The sequence below is a fragment of the Echeneis naucrates genome, chromosome 16, assembly GCF_900963305.1.
Source record: "Echeneis naucrates chromosome 16, fEcheNa1.1, whole genome shotgun sequence".
NCBI lineage: Eukaryota > Metazoa > Chordata > Actinopteri > Carangiformes > Echeneidae > Echeneis > Echeneis naucrates.
In genome coordinates, this window is record NC_042526.1 from 20,693,338 (window position 1) to 20,717,372 (window position 24,035).

The window sequence follows — 24,035 nt, forward strand, 5'->3', positions numbered from 1 at the left end:
ATCTTTTCATATCCATAATTACTCACATCTCCAGACCTGCACAATAAAGCCAAATAAATGGAAGACAATGAGGAATGGTAACCAGGTGGTAAATTGCTGAGTGTAATAAACAGTACAAGATGTTCCCAGTGGATTACAAAGCTCAAAATCATCCACATAAAAATGTAAAAATAAAAAACACTCGCAACTCACCTCCTGATAAAAAACGGTCTTTCTTGAAAAACAAACCATCCCTAAAAGACCTGAATATCACTTCTTTCCCTCTCTCCTCTGATAGTAGGCTATTTCCTAACACTTTGTTAAGAATGTGACAATCAGTGAAACATGCTGCAAAACCTTTAATACTGGAATATAATGCAGTGTTCTTTTGCATTTTTCATCCAATAAATATTCTATGGGTTCTACAACTAAAATTGTCTTTGTAGTATTTTCTGCGCTTGTAGGATGTTGCCAAAGGACAGCCTTCACCAACTGACTTATACGCTGGGATTAGATGTACACAAAGCAGATGCAAGTTCTGTAATTTCTTTGATTGATGATTGGTCAGCTTGCAGGCTGTTACTGTTCAGTGTGTCTTGTATCGCATTTGTTGTACTACACAAAGTAGCTATGCTCAACAAATACTGAAGTTCTTCCAGCAATTCATCAATTGCAGCACTTGGCACATGAAAAATATTTTCTAGTTTTAATAAAGCTGCTGCAAGCTTTTGTTCTATTACTTCTGTCTGATCCTTTGATGTATTTAAGTCAACATCATCGGACTGACTGTTTTCACAGAATTCCTCATTGTCTGAAACACCAGGCTCTGCATTTTCAGCAACAATAGTTCCTCTGACTACATCATCCTTAAAATCTACCACTGAATGTAAACTGTGTTTCCAACTTTTGTGTGACTTGAATGTACTGTATACATTGGATTTGTATTCACAGCCATCTCATGGTTTTTCAAAAAAATAATCACGTTCTATTCCAAGTTCACTAAAACCATATAACTGACAGGAAAATGTAAATTTGTTAGAGTGCTTTAAGGCACTGCTTATCCTTGACAAGTGTGACAGAAGTGAATTCCAAGTCTTAAAAATGCATGGACAATCAGGATATATGCACTTAATACGACAGCCAGGCCCAAAATGACTATGTCTTAATCTGTAATGTTTAAGAAGTTCTGATCGTTTGGAATACAAAGCCACAAAGTTACGTCCTGTAGTATCTTTCCATCTCAATGCAATTACCCGTTTTGCCTGTAACAAGCAGAAGTTAGTAAATTTCTGTTTCTCCATAGTTGCTGGGAAATCATCAGGGTATATATGTACTAAACATATTTTGGCTTCAACAGGTATAACATTTTCTGTTAGTTTAGGAACCAGTTCCAGATCCTCTTTCCAGAAAGTTTGGAGTTTTGGTTTTTGCCCAGTCCTCTACAGAGATGTCTGACTGAAGGTGATTTTTCCAAGCTGATTTTTCAAGATAATTATAGGAGTTTTCCTTCGAACCTGTTAGTAATATATTATAAAACATAGACATCTGGCCTCTACAAAAGTTTTAATGTGGTTTTGGGTTGGGAGTAAATGAAACTTCTGTGGGGTTTTCCAGGTAGGAGGTTCAACAAACTCTGAGTATCGAGTTCCAGAACAGCTGATCTGAGTTGGTTCAATAAACTCTGAGTATGTTCACTTTGAGTTGTGCGTGTGCACAACCTCTATAAAAGGCCACCATAACAAGAAAAAAAAAAGATCCAGTTATTTCAACCCAATGGAGTTGGAGGTCTTAATGCAGGCCTATGGAGAGTATGAGCACATGTTTTGCCGTAAATGTAACACCACTGCAGCAGCAAAGGAGAATTTAAAAAATTACTACCTGAGTCAATGCATAAGTTTGGATGTACTCTTCGATTGATTTTATATTTAACCGTAAGAGATCATAGCTTACAGTTATAAATATAAATGGGAATAAAATTTTCATTTTCTAATTTTTCATTTCACCTAAGATTTTCATTTAGGTGCAGTCCATCAGGAGAGAAGCGTACTTGGAAGCAGTAAAAAATTAAACATCAAAACATCATTCAAAAAGGTAAGGGATATTTTGCTGGGTGATGATCGTACCTCACTTTGATTTTAATTCTTCTTTTTTTTTTTTTTATTGACTTAAGGTATTAAACAAAGTAAATATTAATTTAAACCCCTAACAAAATGTTTTAACGTCATCTCATTTAATAGCCCACTGAGTAGATGAACACGTCATACAATGTTTACCCATTTTTATTGAAGTAATTAAAAAGTATTGATGTGTACATGACCAAAATAAAATCTCCTAATTTCAAAAAAGAGATTAACATTTGAATTCTGCTTAGCCCGAAAAACGAGTGGAGCCGCCACGACCACCTCTGACAGAGGCTGAGGAGCTGAGGGCATCCCGGGGTCACCCCCCAGGACACATGTACTTATATTAGATCTAAGTATAAATGTGTGTCTTTTAAAAAATAAAACTTATTTATATAATACTTGTCATGGTGTTGTTGAGGGTGGTGGTGAAAAGGGGACCCAAACGCAGGAGCCAGAGGCAGAGGTGAAGAAAGGCAATTAATAGCAAAAGAACCAAAACCTACAAAATAACCGAGAGGCAGGCAGGCAGACCAAACAGAACTACATACACTGAGGGACAATGAACATAACCAAGAGACAAAATGTGAACAAGGGGCACAGAGAGACACAGGCAGGGAGACACTGGCCAAGAGACAGCATAGAGGCAGAGAGACACGGGCAGAGAGACAACATCACCAGTGACAAGAGACAAGGATATGACCAGGACTAACCAGAAGACAGGACTTAAATACAGTGACTAGACAAGACACAGGTGAACCACATTAGGGCACGGAAGGCAACCACAGGAGAGAACAACCAGGAAGTAAGTCAACGGGGAACACGATAGAACCAGGACTTCAAAATAAAACAGGAAGTGACAAAACAAACTGAACACACTAGACAGAACTCGAAACATGACCAAAATATCTCCGCCCCCAACAGTTGTGGATGATGTCATCCACAACTGGTGTTGAACACCCGGCAGCTATAAGTATTCCAGACTCAAAGTATTCAAAGTATAGTCTTTTCCTGCACCACAAGAGGAGGAGGATGATGATGAAGAAGAAACTCTGTCTGCTGCCACAGGGAGAGCAGCAGAATGTATATAATTTAAAATAATAGAATATTTGATTTCTGAATCAGTCATCTGCAATCCTGTTGAACTCCTCTTTGATGTTTCTTACAGGTGTGTGTCTCAGGAACACTCCCAACATTAGGAACAGCTGTTTCAGTGTAAGAGTTACTATTCTCACAGCTCTACACACTGTTGCCTTTCCAAAGTGCTCTGCATCACTGATGAAAAAAAAAAAAAAAAAAAAAAAAAAACCTTAGCGCCACGCATAAAATTTGCTGTGATGTGAGCGCACGTCCACAGCGTGTGAGGTTGGTGATGTATATTTTTTTTCCTAGTCTTTTTTCCATCCAGTGTTTGATTCCTGCATCACGCCTCCCTGGTTTAAAACTATAATTTTCACAAATAGGTGCCAAACCTAACAGCTATAGAAGTACAGTGGTAGTTCGAATGTGTTGTTTTCTATCTCCATCCAAGCAGGAACATCAGTGGTGCAAAAATAGCTCATGGCAGCGTGAAGCTGGGCTGCTCCGTGGTAAAGTTTCATGTTCAACAGTTTGAGCCCTCCATGATCGTATGGTAGGAAGAGGAGAGAGAGCCGCAGTCTAGGACACTTACTGTTCCATATAAAGTGAATGGAGATTCTTTTCATTGCACAGAAAAAAGAGGCTGATGGGGGGAGTGGAATAGTCTGAAAAAGATAAGATATTTTGGCAGGATGGACATTATGCAAATAATATTAATGCATCCTATCATATCAATGGGCATTGAACTCCATCCCTCTAAAGACTGTATTTCTCTCATCAGTGGGTCATAATTAATTGCTACAATATTTTCAATGTCCGGTGTTATTTTGATTCCCAGATATGTAAATCCTGTTGGAGTACTAGCAAACTGTATGTGAACCATGGGGTTGTTTCTTTCCTCACAATTTTGCATTTAGACACACAGAACTATTGAGGTGAGGTGATGGACCGCTGGCAAGCTGCTGCCGTGCCTGCCCCGTTGTTTTCGCTATTTAACGCAGTTTTTCGTTATTTTGATGCTTCATATCGACTTTTCAAGATTGTCTTATATGAACTCTGGACTCTAAATCCATCTGTTAGACTCAGCTGCTTGATCTAATGAAACAGCAGTTAAATAGTGTTCACCTGTCTGCTGCTACTGCCTAACCACTCATTAGCCAGAGGCTAGCTTCGCCGGCACAAGGCTCATCTGAGTCCTGTGGCTCCTCTCTGCACTCTGGGGCCATATAACCTGCTCTGGTGTGCCCCATGAACCATATCACCCCTGTTCTCATCCATCTTCACTGGCTCCCTGCACAATACCACATCCATTACAAAAACCTCCTCCTCACCTATAAAGCTCTCCACAACATAGCCCCGACTTACCTTCGCAACCTCCTTCATGAATCCACTCCCTCTGTAAGGGCTAAAACTAATGAGCCCAAAAGCAGTACACCGAGGCAGGCGACAGATGACAGAGTTGCAAAAGGATTTATTTATGAAGCAGGGGCTGGGAGGCTTGGGGCAAGGTTGAGGCGAGGAGCCAGGCAGAGAAATAGGCTGGGCAGAGGGAATGGAGCGGGGAGTCAGGCAGAGGGACCGGCCATGCAGGTGAGGTGGGAAGGCAGGAAGGCAGGAGGCAGGGGTTGGAGTCAAGTGAAGGCAGGGCTGTAGGAACACAGAAACAGGTATTAGCGATACTGACAAAATCTGAATCTGAATCTAGTTGAGGTTTGAAACGTGACTGACTGTGTGAACAGAGTCTACGATCTGGCAGTGTGGATCTGGTAGGACTGAGTATGAGTAGAGGTCTTGATAAAGGAACGAGTTGCAGCTGGAGGGGCTTGGCTCTGATTCCAGCACACCTGTCTCCACTCCTGCCATCTGGGAAGACACACACTACACACTAGGAGGATGAAGTGAAGGGCATGACAGTATCCCCCCCTCTCCGGGTAGGCGCACAGCCGGGAAGGTCGGGGTGTTGCCGATGAAAGTCCCTGATGAGGAATTGGTCCAATATTTGGCTACCTGGGACCCAGCAACGCTACTCCAGGCCATAACCCTCCCAGTCCACTAAGTATTGCAGGCCACGGCCCCGACGTGTATGACCATCTTACCTTTGGGGGGGGGCAGTGACAAAATCCACAGCACACCACCAAAAATGTTGGCGGAGGAAGGCTAGTGTGCAGCTGATGCCCGGATGGAGTGTGTAGAATGAGCCCACTAAAGGACCTGGGAGCAGGCAGAGTAAGGGACAAACAGATGATTAGGAGGACTGTTACCTGAGGCAGGTTGGAGGCTCTGAGCTTGTCTCACCAGTGATTCAATTTTCCAGGTGATGGCAGCAATTTCACAAGTGAGTGGCAGGATGGGATCTGGGGTTGAACTAGTCTCCTCAGCAGTGAACTGGCGTGACAGGGCATCACGTTTGCTGTTACGAGAGCTTGGACGATAAGTGAGAGAGAAGTTAAATCTACCAAAAAATAAAGCCATCCTTGCTTGGCATGAATTGAGGCGCTGGGCTAACTGGATGTAGGACAGGTTCTTGTGGTCGTAACAAACGATCAAATCAAATCAAATCACATCAGATTTATTTGTATACAAATCATAACAAAGTTACATCAAGGAAGTTTACATATAGAGCAGATCTAAACCAAACTCTTTATAAAATTATGTAAAGAGACCCAACAGAGCCCCCGATGAGCAAGCACTTGGCGATAGTGGCAAGGAAAAACTTCCTTTAAGAGGCAGAAACGTTGAACAGAACCAGGCTCAGGGGGGGCCTGGACCTGCCTCGACCGGGAGAGAGAGAGTGAGATAGGCATTGGGGGGAGGGTATAGGCAGGAACATGTTGCTGCATGAAGTTCATGGAGCTGTTCATGAGCTGTAGTAAAGAATTGATGAACTATGGGACCAGCAGGTGTTGCAGGAATATGGGATGGCGATGATTCACCACCTGCAGGATGAGGACAGGGAGAGAGAGGAGAGGAACTGGGAGAGACAGAGACTTTGGCAGAACATGGTTAGTAAATGCAGTATAAATGCTTAGAACTGGGTGAAACTGTGTTTTTTAAGAAGGATGGTTCTTATCAGCACATGCAAGGGGGGAGGAAAGGAGAGCGAGCGAGAGGAAGGGAGAGAGAAAGAGGGAGAGGGGGAGAGAGGGTGACAGGGAGAGACAGACAGTGAGAGAGAGAGAGAGAGAGAGAGAGAGAGAGAGAGAGAAAGAGAGAGAAGCTCAGTCCTTCCCCCAGCATCCTAGGCCTATAGCAGCATAGCTAAAGAGTAGAGGACTTTAACTTTTTAACTATAAGCTCTGTCATACAGGAAAGTTTTAAACCTGGTCTTGAAAATTACTAAAGAGTCTGCCCCCTGGACCGATACTGGAAGTTGGTTCCATAGAAGAGGAGCCTGATAACTGAACGATCTGCCTCCAGATTTACTCTTGGAGACTCTAGGAACCACAAGTAAACCTCCATCTAGGGAGCGGAGTGGCCTACTAGGACAGTAAGGAACTATGAGCTCTCTGAGATATGATGGAGCTTGGCCATTAAGAGCTTTATATGTTAAAAGAAAGATTTTGAATTCTACTCTATATTTTACTGGCAGCCAATGAAGAGCAGCTAACACAGGAAAGATATGGCAGTTCTTGTTAATATTTGTGCAGCTGCGTTCTGAATCAGCTGAAGGCCTTTTAGAGATTTGTTTGGACAGCCAGATAGTAATGAGTTACAGTAGTCCAGCCTAGAAGTTACAAATGCATGGACTAGTTTTTCTCCATCATCCTGAGAAAGGATGTTTCTGATATTCCTAATGTTTCTCAGGTGGAAGAAAGCTGCCCGACTAACTTATTTTATGTGAGGGACAAAGGACATGTCCTGGTCAAAAATTACTCCAAGGTTTCTTACAGTGGAGCTGGAAGCCAAAGTGATGCCGTCCAGACTGATGAGATGATTATATAGTATTTTTCTGAGGTGCTTAGGTTACAATAACTTCTGTTTTGTCAGAGTTGAGAAGTAAAAAATTTCCTGTCATCCAGACTTTTATGTCTTCAAGACATGGCTTCCTTGATAGGTACAGCTGAGTATCATCTGCATAGCAGTGGAAGTTGATGCTGTGTTTCCTGATAATGTTGTCTAGAAGAAGCAGATAAAGCGTAAAGAGGATTGGGCAAAGTACCGAACCCTGCAGGACTCCATGAGTGACTACAGTACATGAGGAGGAGCTGTTGTTAACATGAACAAACTGATGTCTATCTGATAAGTAGGATTTGAACCACCTCAGTGCAGTTCCTTTAATTCCAATTTCATGTTCCAGTCTCTGTAGTAAAATATTATGATCTATGGTGTCGAATGCAGCACTGAGATCTAGAAGGAGAAGTCTGGAGGCCGATCCATTGTCTGAAGCCTTTAGAATGTCATTGGAGACTTTAACCAGTGCTGTTTCTGACCTATGATGGGCTCTTAATCCTGATTGAAACTGTTCAAACAAACTGTTCCCATCCAGATGATCGTGTAGTTGTTTTGCTACAGCTTTCTCAATGATTTTAGAAATAAATGGAAGGTTCAATATGGGTCTATAGTTTGTCAAAACATCTGGATCAAGATTAAGCTTTTTAAGGTGGGGTTTGATGACTGCAGTCTTAAGTGCCTGAGGTACATAACCCAGAAATAAAGTCAAATTAATCAAGTCTAGAATGAACGGCTCAATTAAATAAAAGATCTCTTTAAAGAGGCTAGTTGGTACTGGGTCTGATAGACAGGTTGACGGTCTGTATGATGAAACTATAGAAGCTAGCTCTGAGAGACTCAGAGGTGAGAATGATTCCAGATGTAACAGAGGCGTTGCAGCTGATTCAGGTCTCCCTGTATTCAGTAGGAGATTTTTATCTAATGTAGGCAAGAGCTGATAAATTCTTTCTCTGATTGTGAGAATTTTATCTGTAAAAAGGTTAATAAAATCATCACTGCTTAGAGCTAAGGGGATCACTAGTTCAACTGAGCTATGGCTCTCTGTCAGCCTGGCTACAGTGCTGAAGACAAACCTGGGGTTGTTCTTGTTTTATTCTATGAGTGCTGAGTAGTATGAGTAGCTTACAAGAAAACGATGGACCACCACTGCCACCCAGCACCTGTCTACCGTCCTGGGCAACGAGTTTGGCTTTCCACCAAGGACCTTCCCATGTGGAACTCCTGCCGCATGTTCACCCCCAGATTCATTGGACCATATCCCATTGTAAAAGTTATTAATGACTCTACTGTGAAGCTCAAGCTCCCTATGTCCTCCTGGATCAACCTGGCCTTCCATGTGAGCTGGGTGAAACTGGTCACAGAGAGCCCTCTCGCTCCCTCCGCTGGCTCCCTGCCGCCCCCTTGGTTGCTGAATAGTGAGCTTGTGTACTCCGTGCAGGCCTTGCTGGCCATTGGGGCAGGGGTGTACAATACCTGGTGGATTGCAGGGCTTTAAGTATTCTGGCACTGTGCCGTTGGGCTGTGATTTAAAAAAAGATCAACATTAAAAAAACAAACCTGTTGATGCTGGATATTGTCAGGTTCAAGCAGTCAATTGAGTTTGCCCATCAATAGAATGAGAGTAACGCAGCATTCCCTCTCAAGCAGTCTAACATCACTAGCCAATCAGAAGTAGGGTGGGGGTGGGTCTGGGAGAACTTGGGTTGAGGTCCAGCAGCAGGTGATGCTGCATTCTAAACAACTTCTGAAAAAATTTGCTCTAAGTTGTCAAATTTGGAAATTATTGCTTCCAAAATAAATCTAAATGGCTGCTGCACATATTTTAGCGTCCAGAAAATGGTGGTAATATGCCAAACTTATTTTTTCTCCTCCGAGTTAACCTGTAGAATGAATGCTATGATAACAGAAGTCGGAAACTTCTCGGACATCTGTTATTTAGTTCTAGTTTTAATGAACGCAACATCCAAGCTGGTGTTTGTTTAATCAAAGTCACTGTTGGAGATGATGGAGAGTAAGTTTGTGAAGCCAGGGGAAGACATCCTAACAACAAAGGACTTAAAATGAGTGGCGCTGTGCTTGGATAGAAGAGATTATCCAGATTATTAGGTTATTTATTTCCTATTTTATATTTAGCATGACAATTAAATTGTTTTCTATTGCACCCTCCTGGGAAAAAAAAATCGTCCCCGAACATTGGGAGGGGTATGGCCAGGAGGAGCAGTCGTGGATCCCCTCCTGCAACATTATGGGCCCCTGGCTCATCCAGGACATCACCGCAGTTTCACAACTTTTTCTCCCTGGTCATGGTATGATTGTTTTAACCACATCAAATTAGAAGCTATTTTATAAGTAGTTATCTCAATGTATTGGGATTTTAGTAGGAGAAGCTCTATGTTTTTCTGGGATGTCACTGTGATGTAAACGTTGTTCTAACTCCCTAGCTTTTTTTCCCAATTGTGTCCAGTTGTTCAAAATGGACTTTGGATTTATGTTTAATATAGCTGATAATCTCACCCCTTATATACACCTTGAATACCTCCTTTGTGTTTAAAGATAAATATTTATTTATTTTTCCATTTAGAAATTCCAAAAATCAGGGTATAGGTGCCATTTAGATTGAAATCGAAATCTAGGTGGAAAGAAAATATTATCAGGTATTTGTTTGGAGTGTGATCAGATAACAATATACCATGATACCAGCATTTCTTAGATTTTGATAGTAAACCATTAGAAATTCAAAAGTAATCTATTCTGGAGTATGTTTTGTGTGTATTAGAAAACATAAAAAGTCTTTTTTATTGGGATTAAGATATCACCAGATATCAGTTAAATTGAAATCGACCATAAATTATTGAATAGTCTTTCTGGTTTGTTGGTGGGAAATGTTGCTACCAGTAGATCCATCCAACGGGTCTGGCACATTGTTAAAATCACTACCAATTATATATTGACCAGAGTAGGATGATTAGGAAAGAAAGAGGTTTTGGTAAATAGCAGGATCATCACTGTTAGGACCATATATGCATATTTAATTAACCCTTGTGCGGTCTTAACATTCTGTATACTCCTCTTGTCCTATGGGTCAAAAATTACTTCACCAAAGCCCTAAAATAAAGCAGCTTGGTTGAATTTTAAATCCAATATCTATTTTGTAGGATGAAACATCCTGTTATTTATCAAATCAACTCAATTTTATTCAGTTTTATCATATTTTTTTTACTGTGAAAAAAGATGTTCACCAGTAACTGTTTCTTATTTTTTTCTTTTCTTTTTTTTTTTTTATTTTACCATAATCCAACTGTCATAATAGTTTTCTTTTATACAGTTAAGGTTTATTACTACTATTATATCAATGTGAAGAAATTACTATTGAATTAATTTTATTGAAAGGAAAAATAACAGTCAACAGTATGGAACTTTTCCAACAATTTATTCTTTGTTAATATTCTTTAGAAAGTGAATTATAAAATACATCTCTTCTCTTCTGTTGTCTCATAACAAAACAGCAAAAAGTTGCTTAACATTGAACATTAGCACATGTGGGACAGTATGTGAAAATGTGAGCATGGGCTTTGCAGACATATTTCTCACATGTGCAGCACACAACTTTCGTCTTGCAGTCCAGAAATTGCATTGCAGCTCTCACAATTGCTGCAGATGGGGTAACAAGAGCCTTTCTGTCTTCACGATCAGTGATTTCAGCTGCCTTTTGCAGTGTATTCAGCAGGACCGTGTTTTTGTTCTTTTGTGGGAAGTAAGAAACAAGGGTGATGGTGGGGGTGAAGGCAAACTTTGTCGAGAAGACCACTCTCCCTGTTTTTGCGAGGAGTGCAGGGGGGAGTTCAGGCTTGTTTTCCCGAACAGTGCCAACCATGGTCATTTTTCTTTTCAGGAGCTGTTGGCCAGGTTCGTAGGAGGTCAAAAAGTTGTCACGTGATGTTGTGCCCCCTCAGTCCAACTGTCAAATCAAGTATAACACGCATCCACTGGTTCTTCTCTGGTGCTCCACTGGGCAGCTTCCCGGTGTAGACCTGGATATTCCATGCAAAGCTGGATTTTTTCACAGGCCACCCACCCTTTTGATGCCATATTTTGCTGGCTTGCTTGGTATACACTGCCGGAAAGGGCAGTGACCTGATAAAAAAGAAAAGACAAAGATTACAATCAGTAGTGAGTGTGTCACAGAAAAAAATCACATGAATCAACAAAGTAAAAATATAAATTTCAGGTGCTCCCCAGGGTGTAGGACAGATGAGCTTGGAGTGGCGTGACCGTTTTTTCTGGTGGCGGAGACCATAATGTTCTGGATGAGCGACAGGGGCACCAAGTACAGGGGAATTCGACCCATGGCCAGGCTGTCTATGGATGAAGTGATGTCGCAAAGCATATCGGCCATTAACAGACTGATAAGTTGTGTATGGGCATAGTCTACGGCAACAACTGATAGAGTGTCTAGAGTCTAGTGATTGTACAATGGTGTTTGGTTCCTGCTTCTGCCTGTTAATCAACTTCCTAAGTTCAGGGATCTCTGGCCTGCATTTCTCTCAAATGGTGTCGGATAGTGGCTACATTAACCAAATTATATGCAGAGAGTCCAAACCCAAACAGGGATCCTACCAGGGAGGCAGCTGTCAGTAGGCCTCGAAGGCCTTGGCTAGTGGTAGTGGGGTAAACTTTTCTACACGCCTTTCGGGGGTTTAACATTACGAACACCTTCTGGGTATGTAGTCGGCAGTTAGTGATGAGGAGTCCGGGTTGTGCCTTCAGGATGATTCCTGAGCTTGGGCCCTGTTCTATGATCTCCAAGCAGACTGCCACAAGCGCAAGGCTGAGGATCAGGAGTACTAGTGGTTTCGCCATCTTGGTAGGGAGAATGGACAGGGTTAGGGACAGTTACTGGGTTGACCTCTTTGGTATACAACAATTTACAGACACTAGTAATACTGCGAGCAAGAGTATGCACGAGGGATATTGGCGATCCTGCTAGCAGCGTTTCTGTGTCTTATTTAACGATTAGGAATTATGGGACCTTGGGGTATTTTTTTTTGTCTTGTCTTGTTTGTTGTGGTTTTTCCTTTTTGTTAAATTTATAAATTACTGAGAGACTGTAGCTTCCCCCGTAGTTCTCATGGGGTTTTTGTGATGTTTGATCTGATTGCGGTGGACCCATTTGTGAGTGGTCTGTTTGCCTTTGGTGATCCGAATTTGGTATATGATGGGTGCGATTTTATCGGTGATCATGTATGGGCCAGCCCAGCGAGGGAGGAACTTCCGGGTAAGCCTATCAGTCCTCCGGGGCCCGAGCTCAGTCTGTGTGAACAGGTCGTACCATACCTTGTCTCCAACTTGGAGCTCTTCATATGATGCTTTCTTGTAAGAATACGTTTTACTCCTGGCCAGTTTCTTCTGAGCGAAAGCAAACGTCTGCCTGAGTTGGTCGTTCAGGTGCGTTACATATTGGTGTGTTGTATACGCTGTGGCGACAATGGCCTCAACCGGCATATACAAGAGGTGCAGTGGGAGGACCATCTGTCTTCCTGTCATCATTTCGAAGGAGAGACTCCTGTCATTGAGTGCGGGATAGCTCGTATTGCCATCAGGACTAATGGCACTTTCAGATCCCAGTCTCTGTGGTGGCCAGTCACAAACTTTCTCAGTATACTGACCACCATTCAGTTTGCACGTCCCACTTGGCCCGAGGACTGGGGGTGGTGGCTTTTGTGGAAGTTGGTTTTCACTCCCAGTACCTGTATCTTCAGTATCTTCACCTGCACGGTGAAGTGCGTGCCCCTGTCAGAATCGACTCAAGTCAGTAGGCGGAACCTGGAAAAGATGTGGTTCATCAAGAGGCAGGCGGTGGTTTGCGCTATGTCGTTGGGTGCCGGCAGGCATTCCACCCATTTGGTGAAGGCGCATGTGACCGAGAGTGTATTTGGTAAAAGGCCCCACCCAATCGAGTTGAAGATCTGACCAGGGGAAGGAAATGCCTCTGTGGTGCATAGGTGCCCTTTGAAGTGGCTTGGACATACTTTTATGTAATCTGCCACATCTTGTTGCATGTGTGGCCAAATGGCCATTTGTTTTAGTGCAGTGTATGTTGCTTTGACGCATTTGTGTCCTGCACACGGGGAGTCGTGAGTGTGTGTCAACATCACCCCCCTGTGTTTCTGAGGCATGACGAGTGCGGGAGGCAAGTGATCATCAGATACATGGACCAGTAGTCCTTTGACCACGCGAAGGACAGACATGGTGTAGGTCAGGGGTCGGCAACCCGCGGTTCTTTCATCCTTATACTGCGGCTCTGAGTGGCTTGGGAAAATAAATTACTAAAAAAATAAAAACTAAGTATTTAATTAAAATTTATTTTATTTGTGTTAGTTCTAAATTGGAAGATTATTGTGATCTTGACATATTAGAATAAATATATTTTATTGTTTTTCGTCGCTCAAAATAAACGTCATACTCGCGAAAGCCGGTATACCCGCCAAAACGCCGTCCATTTGTCGCGACTTTCAACCCCAGCAAGGCCAAGTATTGAGAAATGTAAGAAAAGAAAAATATCTGAAGAAAATAGAACATTCAATGATGCCTGGGCAGATTCATTTGCATTTACCTCTGATGAGAGTGGCCTACCAGTATGCATAATTTGTGGAGAAAAACTGTCTAACAATAAACGGTCAAATGTCGCAAGACATTTCAACAATACACACAGAGCCTTTGCTGAAAAATATCCAGAGGGAGAAGAGAGAAAAAAAGCTGTTTCGGAACTGATGCGGAAGGCTGATCTGACGAAAAATCACTTCAAGAAGTGGGTGAAGTCTACAAATTCAACTCAGGAAATAGTCAGACATGGGAAACCGTTCACAGATGGAGATTATATGAAACAATCATTCCTTAAGATTTCAGAACACCTATTCGCGGACTTTAAAAACAAGCATGAAATTGTGAAGAAAATCAGATGCCTCTCTCTGCGAAGACTGTCAAAGACAGAACCATAAAAATGTCAGAAAATATCACAAAACAGCAAATTAAAGACATCAATTCAGCTGCAGCGTACTCAATCGCCTGTGATGAGTCCAAAGACAAAAGTGACATTGAACAAATAGCGCTGTTCTGCCGATATGTGAACTCTGCTGGACCACAGGAAGAAATGGTTGAGCTGATACCACTAAAAAGCCAGACACGGGGGGAGGACATCTGTGAGGCTGTGCTTGATAGTTTACGAGCCAAAGAAATAAAAACAACCCACCTAGTGTCAGTGGCTACTGATGGGGCACAGAGTATGACTGGAGCGCACAGGGGCTTTGTGGCCTTGCTGCAGAAGTCACTGGATAGAAAGCTGCTCACTTTTCACTGCATCCTGCACCAAGAGGCATTGTGCGCGCAAACTTTTCCTTCAGAATGCACAGAGGTCATGAATGTTGTCATTCAGATTGTCAACAAAATAATGGCAAAAGGTTTAAATCACCGCCAGTTCCGTTCGTTACTGGATGAGGTGGACAGCACATAATCTGATCTCCTGCTGCACAACAGAGTCCGTTGGCTGTCCAGAGGAGAGGTGCTGAAACGTTTTGCTGCATGTCTGGGAGAGGTGAAAACTTTCATGAGAAGCATAGGGCTCACCTTTCCAGAGCTGGAACAGCCAGAGTGGCTGGAAAAGCTGCACTTCATGGTGGACATGACAGCGAACCTGAACGCTGAACACAACTCTTCAGGGGAGAGGAGGCACAGCGCTACACATGCTGGAGGAGGTCTTAGCGTTTGAGCGCAAACTGACAGTTTTAGCCAGAGATTTACAGAGAGGCACACTGTCTCACTTCCCCTCTTTAAGGGAGTTCAAACAAGCTCACAAGGTGATCAATTCAGAGTATTTGCAGTCTGCAATCACCACAATGCAAGCATCGTTTGGGAAACGATTCCGTGAGTTCAGAGAGGAAAAAACCACATTGTCCTTCCCCGTCACTCCCCTGAACATCGATCCATCCCTGCTAAATGTGACTGCATTTGCAGGTGTAAGTCAATCTGATCTGGGGCTGGAGCTGGCTGACATAGCTGACAAAGACATGTGGGTGTCCAAATTCAAACGCTTGACAGAGGACCTTGAAGATGTTGCCCGTCAGAAGGCCACTCTTGCTCAGAATCACAAATGGAGTGATATTGAGAACCTTCCAAGACCGGACAAACTCGTGTTTGAAACATGGAATGCCATCCCCGACACCTACATGAACATGAAGACATATGCCTTTGGAGTCCTGTCGATCTTCGGATCCACATATGTATGTGAGCAGCTATTCTCCACCATGAACTACATTAAAAACAAACACCGCTCACGCCTCACAGATGACAGCTTACATTCCTGCGTAAAGATGAGAGTGACTTCGTATTAGCCCCAATTTGCAGACGCTGTGCGCAGAGGTTCAGGAGCAGAAGTCCCATTAACCAGGTAAAATAAATATTTATGCAGATATTTAGCAAATATTTATTTTTCATTGTTTAGTGACACAGTGCTTTTTTCCCCAATTTATTTTTTAAATTCAGGTCAAGGCTCCGCTACATGCTCTGAAAGCCCAAAGGCGATATAAGGATGACGGCTCACGGCATTTTTTTGCTTTTGTTTGCTACATGGATAATTTAAGTTCAGCTTTTTAATTTATTTGAAAGAGACATTCAGACATTGTATTATTTTTTATTGAATTCAAAATGTTCAAAATGTGTTCATTACATAGATAAAATTTAATTTTCTCTGTAGCACTTCGTGGATTTCATAAGCAACACACTTTAGTTGTTTATACAAAGTGTAAAGGTAAGAAAAAGCAATATATACAGTGTTATCTTCATTTTAGATAAGATGATAGCCCATCTTCAAAAGGGTAGTCAAAGCACTAATAAGTGTAGGGCTGGGGTGAACCCCGAAGCATGAAAGGGAAGTTGTTGTTTTTTTAAATATTTTTTCTTTCTATTTAATAAATGCATTCATAAATAAATTCATTTTAGATGTCAAAAAGTATTTGCGGCTCCCAGTGTTTTCTTTTCCATGGAAACCGGATCAAATGGCTCTTTCGGTGTTAAAGGTTGCCGACCCCTGGTGTAGGTGAAGTAAGTCAGGGACACGTTCGGTTGCGTGTCAGAGATAGGTGAAAGTCGAGGCAGATGGCCGCCCCCCCTGAGCCTGGTTCTGCTCGAGGTCTCTGCCTCTTAAAGGAAGTTTTTCCTTCCCACTGTTGCCAAGTGCTTGCTCATCGGGGGATCTGTTGGGTCTCTTTAAATACATTTATAAAGAGTTTGGTCTAGACCTGCTCTATATGTAAAGTGCCTTGATGTAACTTTGTTATGATTTGGCGCTATACAAATAAATCTGATTTGATTTGATTTGATTTCAAAAATCAGGATCTACAACAGGTAGAAGCAATGTTGGGCCTAAACCACTTGTTTGGGACCATATATCACTCGAATTGTGCCTTTTGTTCACTAGAGGATGGTGATCGTAGAGTAGAGATCAAAAGGGGGAATTGTGACATGGTTTAAAACCAATATACTAGGTTTGTGATATGTTTAGTACTAATATACTATAATTGTGAGATATTTAATGCTAATACATTGTAATTGTGATATGCTTAATACTAATACAATATGTTTCTCTCAACCCAACCGGTCGAGGCAGATGGCCGCCCCCCCTGAGCCTGGTTCTGCTTGAGGTTTCTGCCTCTTAAAGGAAGTTTTTCCTTGCCACTGTTGCCAAGTGCTTGCTCATGGGGGGATCTGTTGGGTCTCTTTAAAAAAATTTATAAAGAGTTTGGTCTAGACCTGCTCTATATGTAAAGTGCTTTGATGTAACTTTGTTATGATTTCACGCTATACAAATAAATCTGATTTGATTTGTTTCTGCAATACTTACTATCACAAGTTTAGACTGTGTGAACCATAGAGGAGCAAACGGGAAAAGTATCAAACTCACTCTAATTGCCAGTTACTGATAAAAACGCATACTATGGCTTTTACCTTGAGAACAGAGTCACTGAGATGAGACATACACATAGCCTTTGGAATGTCTAAAATTAGGGGGGGGGGGGAGTGAAAAAAAGCGCAAGAGGAGGGTGTTAGAATAAATGTACATAAAGTGATTATCACAGTATTGCTCTACTTTTACTGACCCTGCAAGAATGCAGAAACTTGTGTTTTTCTTACAGGAGCTGAAAACAAACCTCTGAAGATAATCAACGACCTTCGAAGAGGAACATGAAGACAGGGAGGAGGCAGAAACAAGATTACTTTGGTTATGAACTAGCTTCTCACAGTGTTTGGTGTGTCATGTTTCAAAGTTGTACCTTGAATATGATTACACAATAAGCATCTATCTACTATGTTGCAGCTGTATGTTTCCCCACCCTTTAGAGCTGCAACACCATGTAACTAGGGACCACCCTAAGGAAATAAATATGGGAGAACAGAAGAGATACATCAGAGCAGGTAGAGAATGTAACTGAGCATATCTCTGTCTGCTCTCCTTGCAAGTAAAATGAGCGCTGTTGTCCCTTGTCTTTCTTCCCTGTGTGTTTAATAATGTTCTAGGTGGCTTAAACCTGACAGAGGGCTGTGTTTTACACCCCGCTAGAACTGGATATTTCTCCAGGTCACCGAGAGGACGTCCCATGCAGTCCGATTGAAAGGCAAGGGGCTTTAATGCGATCATAAGGTGAGTTTGAACATGTTTTTAGAAAGAAGTGTGCCACCGCTGCGGCTGCCGAAGAGAGGGAGACGGCATGGGAGAACATTGCTGCTCAGGTCAGTGCGCAAGTTTAAATACAGTCCTTAGCGATTACATTTCATATACGTCAAAATGTCTAACGTCGGCGCCGAAAATAAAGATAACTGTGCCCCTCTAAAGGACATGCTCACCCCTCCTCTCTCCTATTACTCCCCATGTATTTTTCTCTGGCCGGAAGGAGAGGAGTTCACATTTTCATGTGTTTTTAACTCGCTCCCATGTCCACATTTTACATCCTAGAAACACTAAAATGCACACACAGCTTCAGACACTTGTGGCGCTCAGCGTCTTCTCGGTTTTCTGATAGGAGTTACCGTTTTGTCACAAATTGCATTACAGTGAGAGGCTCGCTGACAGAAATGAACCTGTTTTCTCATGGGCTTTCTGAGAAGGATGATGCAATCCAAGCTCAGACACACAGCTGCAGTCAATTAAGTCATCAGACTCCTCTGATCGGAGAGCAGCTGAACAACTGCTACCACTGACATTTGTGTTAGACTGCAGGACACACACAGACACACACACACAGACCAATACACAGACATACAGACTCACACAGACAAATATACAGATGCACTCACACACACAGAAACACAAACACAAACAGACACAAATACACAGTCATATACATCTCTGTTCATAGGAACAATTATACTTAGAAACACATACACAGACAAACCCAAAGAGATACACAAACAGCTGACACACACAGAAACAGACACACAAACACACAGCTGATGAACACTGACTATGGCCATCTATGGGACACAAACAAGCAGCCAATCACATACAAAGAGACACAAAGACTTACAGCCCTATACTTAGGTACATACATACATACAGACATACACAGACAGACACAAAAAATCAGAGACACAAACACTATGACGTGTATATTTATTTATTTATTTATTTATTTATTTATTTATTTATTTATTTTTTGCCGCCGTTCTAGCGGCAACCTGTAGCCGCAGCTCCTCGTCGTGTTTCGTGTTAACTTCGTTAATTTGGTGGTTCGCTCTTTTGTTGTTTTTCTTCTGTTCAATCACAACCTTCTGTTAAAGTTGCGAAATTACTTGGTTGGTTTGGTTTTTCTCCTACTTTCCTACTTTTGTGGCTTGGAAGATCGCCGCCGGCAGTTGTGGCAGTTGATTGCGCTGTGTAAACCCGCGCTGTTGCCTCGAGACAGGCCTGTGGTCCCGCAGGAGCTACGGAGGAGACACCGGGGCTGCAGGTCCGGAGCGAAACGGAGGGAAAAAAGGAGAAGACACAAACCAGCGGTCCCAGCGATCATAACGGGGAACGTGAGGTCTTTGGGGAACAAGACGGACGAACTGGCAGCGCTTGTGAAGACCCAGAGGGAATACCGTGACTGTAGCATATGTTGCTTCAGTGAAACATGGCTGCACTCGCACATCCCGGACAGAAGCGTTGAGGTCCCAGGTTACAGTTTGGTACGGGGAGACAGAGACTTTTCCAAATGTCATGAAGGAACGTCTCTATAACCCAGACATCGAACTGCTGGCTGTAGGAATGCGCCCGTATTATTTACCAAGGAAGTTCACGTACACCATTGTTATCACTGTTTACATCCCCCCGTCAGCTGATGCAGCGGTAGCCTGTGAAGTCATCAGCTCCACCGCTGCCAAACTACTGACTGAACACCCAGATGCATTCATGTTATATATTTTATTCCCTATGTGTAATGCTGCTGTTACACTGCAATTTCCCAGTCTGGGATAAATAAAGTATCTATCTAACTGGTGAAGAGATGGAGTTACCATAATACCCTGTCACAGTGACATTTGCCTGATCACTCTCTCATGTCTTTGCAGCTCCTGACACACCCACCTGCCTGGCAATCACCTTCATTCCCTGCACCTGGTTTGCTCCACTCTAAGGCCCATCTCCCCACCTCAGGCCCATTCCCCCATCAGCCTCCTATACTTATACCAGTCCGCTTTCCCCTGCTCTCTGCCAGATCATCTAGTGTGTTTTTTCTTGCCTAGCATTCCCGCGTTCATTACTTACCTGCCTGTCTGCCTGCGGTTAGGGTTAACCCTAACCCTAAGAGATAAAGTTTGGATCGCTGAGCAAAGAGGAATTGAGTCTCTATATCTTGGTGGGATGAGTACTTCCTTCGAGGAAGAGCTGAAGGAATACATTGCTGTGGTCTGAGATTGTAATATTTCCAATAGAGCAGGAGGTTACCAAATTCAAGTTAGACTTAGGAATGAAGAAGTAATCTATTCTTGAGTTACTTTTATGAACATTTGAGAAAAAGGTAAAATCCTTCTTTCCTGGATGTGCGGTCCTCCAAACATCTAACTACCCCATCTGTTCACAAAATCCCATTATTGCTCAGGCCCTTTTGGTAGTATGTCGGTTCTCCAGAGGTGACTTACCCATTAGCAGGTCCAAGAGAAAATTAAAATCTCCTCCTATTATTGCCAGTTCACATTCTACCTCAGCAAATTCTGTGACAGCTTTTGTAATTATTTCAGGTGGATGATTAGAGGGTTATTAAATATTCATCAAAGTAATGTGCTTACCAAATACCATATGGTCCTCCCACATCTCATGTATTTTTCAACTTTAAAAGGTAATGATTTATGGATTTGGATGCATATCCCTCAGCTTTTGGTGGAAAAAGAAGAAAATAGTACCTGTCCCACCCATTCACAGTTTACTTTGGTATGCTTTGTGTCTTTGAGGTGAGTTTCCTGTAAAAAGGCTATTTTAACCCCTTCCCTATTCAGGTAGAATTTTCTTCCGGTTAACTGGGTGGTGTATACCTCTCACATTCCAGGAGCAAAATTTGATACCAGACCCCATCATATGGGGTGATTAATATAAGTCCATAAGAATGGATTGTTTGAATGCTGTCTCTCTTATTCATTCCTTTAGCCATTATCCCAAATAGGACAAAAGTTGCTCCATAAGTAATAATTCTGGACATTCAATAGAGATTCACAATGGCATGAAACCATGGCCAGACCCCTATAAAAACTATGTACAGTTATCTTTCCTGGAAGATCTAGATCCTGGGAAGATAAATCCATAACACAAAAAAAATTAAAAAACAAGCAATCAAACAAACAAAAAACAGAGGTCATCACCAGAAGTCCCCAGAATATACATTTGTACCAAATTCAAGTTAGCAGTAAGCAGAGATCCCAGAAAAAAAGAGTATCTACCAAATTTAATCTTAAATCACATCAGAAATTTGAGTTGTTTCATCAAGTATTTACCTGATGTTGTTGACTACATGATAAAAAATTAAACCTATCTCTCTTGGTCCATCAATTTCAGATGAATGAAACATCACGTGAGAGAAATGTGCTGAATATGAGCGACTGGTTGCTCATAACTCCACAACTGTAATGGTATTAGACTGTTGCTAAGCAACACATCATCAGTGTTGTGACTATCTTGTACACACACTTGTGGAATGACTCTCATCCAATCAAACTGTTGTATAAGCACATTGTAAACAAACGTGATGATAATGATAGTGGAACATTTCTCCTTCGTTGAACTTCCTCTCAACGGCATCAAAGATAAAACATAATTATGATGTTGTTTTAAACATTTATTGAAGTCCAGGATATTTTGTACAGTAGCAATAAAATAAGAACATCAACACAATTAAAATATGTTGTGTGTCAGATTACAGACTCTTTGTAACATACCTGCCTCTAAAAATAAACCATCTGATGTGAAAAACAGACAACTCTGACGTAAAAAACCTTCCTACAAATGTCAACTTCAAATAGGAACACAGACTGGAATCTACTATTTCCTGTGTGAGTAGATCTCAGTAAAGAGTGATAATCTGCTGTGGAACAGCAACTAGGAGGTTATAGGTGTGTAATTTTCAAGACATTACTGATTAAAACCACTGATTTACAATGCTCTGTGATCCAATATGGTGATAATTCCAACAAATAAAATCCATAAAATCACCCTCAAATGAACCGTATTACTGGAAATCATTCACGCTTACGCTGTGTAGGGTTGTTAGTACAAGAGTCCTCACCAAGTTGCTTTTCCTGCTGTGATGAAATGGACTGAAGCAAATATCTGGGTGAAAGAAAACTAGTGCTACAATGTGGAAAAGGACCAATAATAAAACACTGATTTGAACTTTACAGGACAGAAAATAAACACTATCTCATGTACTCCAAGTATGTTTTTACACAATCTAAATTAACCCCAGCCGTCTACGTTATCTCCCATCAGCATAAACATACAGAAGCCTCTGGGATGTGCTGCTTTTATGTGATTATTTAGTCTCATTTTCACTGTCTGAATTTGCTGGTTCTTCTGGCTTGAGAAAAGGATTGTGGACCACTCTATGCATATCCTCTGCAGTCATCTCCCTCATCTTCCCATCCATACAGAGTTGCATGGGCTGAAACACATTGTTCCTACAGAGAAGAATATATCAGAAATCAAATTCGCCATCATACACGATAGGACAAAACTAACCACAGGCCTGGCCAGTGTCACTTAAATGTTAAATCCTCTTAATGTAATGCAATAAGTATTAGTCACATCCCAAGAAGGATGAAGTGTGTGGAATGTTTGAATCCCTAAATTTCAATTGAACTAAAAGCTCTATATATAGGTCCAAGTCGTGGTTTTTTCTTTCTTCTTAATTTTGGGATCATTGTCTCCGTTATTGCCACTCCTCTCCTGCGTCTTGAAATGTAAGCTTCACTGTTCTTTTTTTTTTTATTTGTGTATTAATAAACTAAAACACTAAAACTAAACCTGTTTATGTCCCATCCCCTCAATCTTTGCTCTCGTATATCTTTATAACGTCACACTTCCAGGTTTTACTGTCAGTACAGAGTGCAGAGATTGCACAAATGGTGTATGGTGCAGCATAGTGGAGCAGAGGTTAGCAGCGTTGCCTCACAACAGTCACAACAATGCATGTTTTCCCAGAATCCTCATAGGTTTTTACACCAGCTTCCTATCACAGCCCAAAGACATGCAGGTTAGGTTAATGGTCAGCTCTAAAAGTGCCCATAGGCATGAATCTGATAGACCTGCTCAGGATGTACCCCACCCGTTCCCAGTGCAAAGTGCTGTTGCTTCCCAGGTCACTCTGACTTATGTTGCATACTATAAATTTGAATGTACCTGCTGTAAGATTTTCTATTACGAACAAATACAATTTGGAAATGGATTACAGATGACGATATATTGTACTGATTAGTTAAAACCTATTAAGTGCAGTGCAATTACATGCGCTTACGCCCTATGTGTGTGTTTGTGTGTGGTGTACTTTCACTAACCTCGACAGTTTTTCAAACATGTTGACCAGTTTCACGGCTTCGTATTCTTTCTGATCCTCTGTCATCCCCTCCATGGGATTAGGCTGCTCCTCCTCCACAACTCCTGTTATTGGGTTAATACTGGAGACAAAGAAGAAACAGAAAGCATGTAATTTTTGAAGGATGAGCTTGTGTTTATTTTGATATGTTGCATCTGCTCTCAACCCAGTAGAGGTGTTACTTAGTTCACACTTCACATTGTAATTGGCAAAGAAACTTCACTTCTGTAGAAATGTCAGTGCTAATGCAGGAACGCAGGCAGAAGGAAGGCAGAAGGAGTTGGAAAGCAAGGACTGCAGACCTCACTGTACATGCAGTCATCTGACTCAGTCGGGGAGACTAGGGACAGTTGTAACATGGAATAGCTATCACACTTTGACTTTCTCAAATCAGAAACAAGTTAAGAGTGCACTAATTGTGCACATTCTCAGTAAGAATGTTGTCACAGCTCTGTTCTCCTGGTTCCCCTCTGCCCTCTGTATTGCCCTCTGCCTGTCATCAGCCTGGCATATAAGCTCCTCCAGCACTTTCACTCCTCGCCAGATTGTTCTACTATGAGAGACTCTCCAGCGTTCCTTCTTCACCTGATCTCCTGGTGCCGACCCTGCCTGTCCCCGACCTGCTCTTCTCGTCTGCCTCCCAGTTTACCGACCTGCCTTCTGTCTCTGACCATGGGTTCAGCCTCAGCGTCTCCAGCGTCTGCCTGCTCTCCTGGTTCCGACTCTGCTGCCTGGCCACGACTCCACCGTGGCTCGCCGCTCGTCGATCCCTCTGCACCTCCGGCTGATCCGTCTG

At 42.1% G+C, this 24,035-nt stretch overlaps 1 protein-coding gene across 3 annotated transcripts in view; it reads right to left on the reverse strand.

Annotated features, from left to right (window-relative positions):
• Nucleotides 1-21,512: 21,512 nt before the first annotated feature.
• Nucleotides 21,513-24,035, reverse strand: part of ric8a (RIC8 guanine nucleotide exchange factor A) — a 40,913-nt gene continuing 38,390 nt past the window's right edge. For all 3 annotated transcript variants that reach the window (XM_029523309.1, XM_029523308.1, XM_029523310.1), the window contains 2 exons: nucleotides 23,202-23,321; nucleotides 21,513-22,325 (listed from right to left, as the gene is read on the reverse strand). In XM_029523309.1, the coding sequence (XP_029379169.1) occupies nucleotides 22,181-22,325; nucleotides 23,202-23,321 (265 nt within the window). In that variant the 3' untranslated portion in view covers nucleotides 21,513-22,180. The remainder of the gene's footprint in view (nucleotides 22,326-23,201; nucleotides 23,322-24,035) is intronic.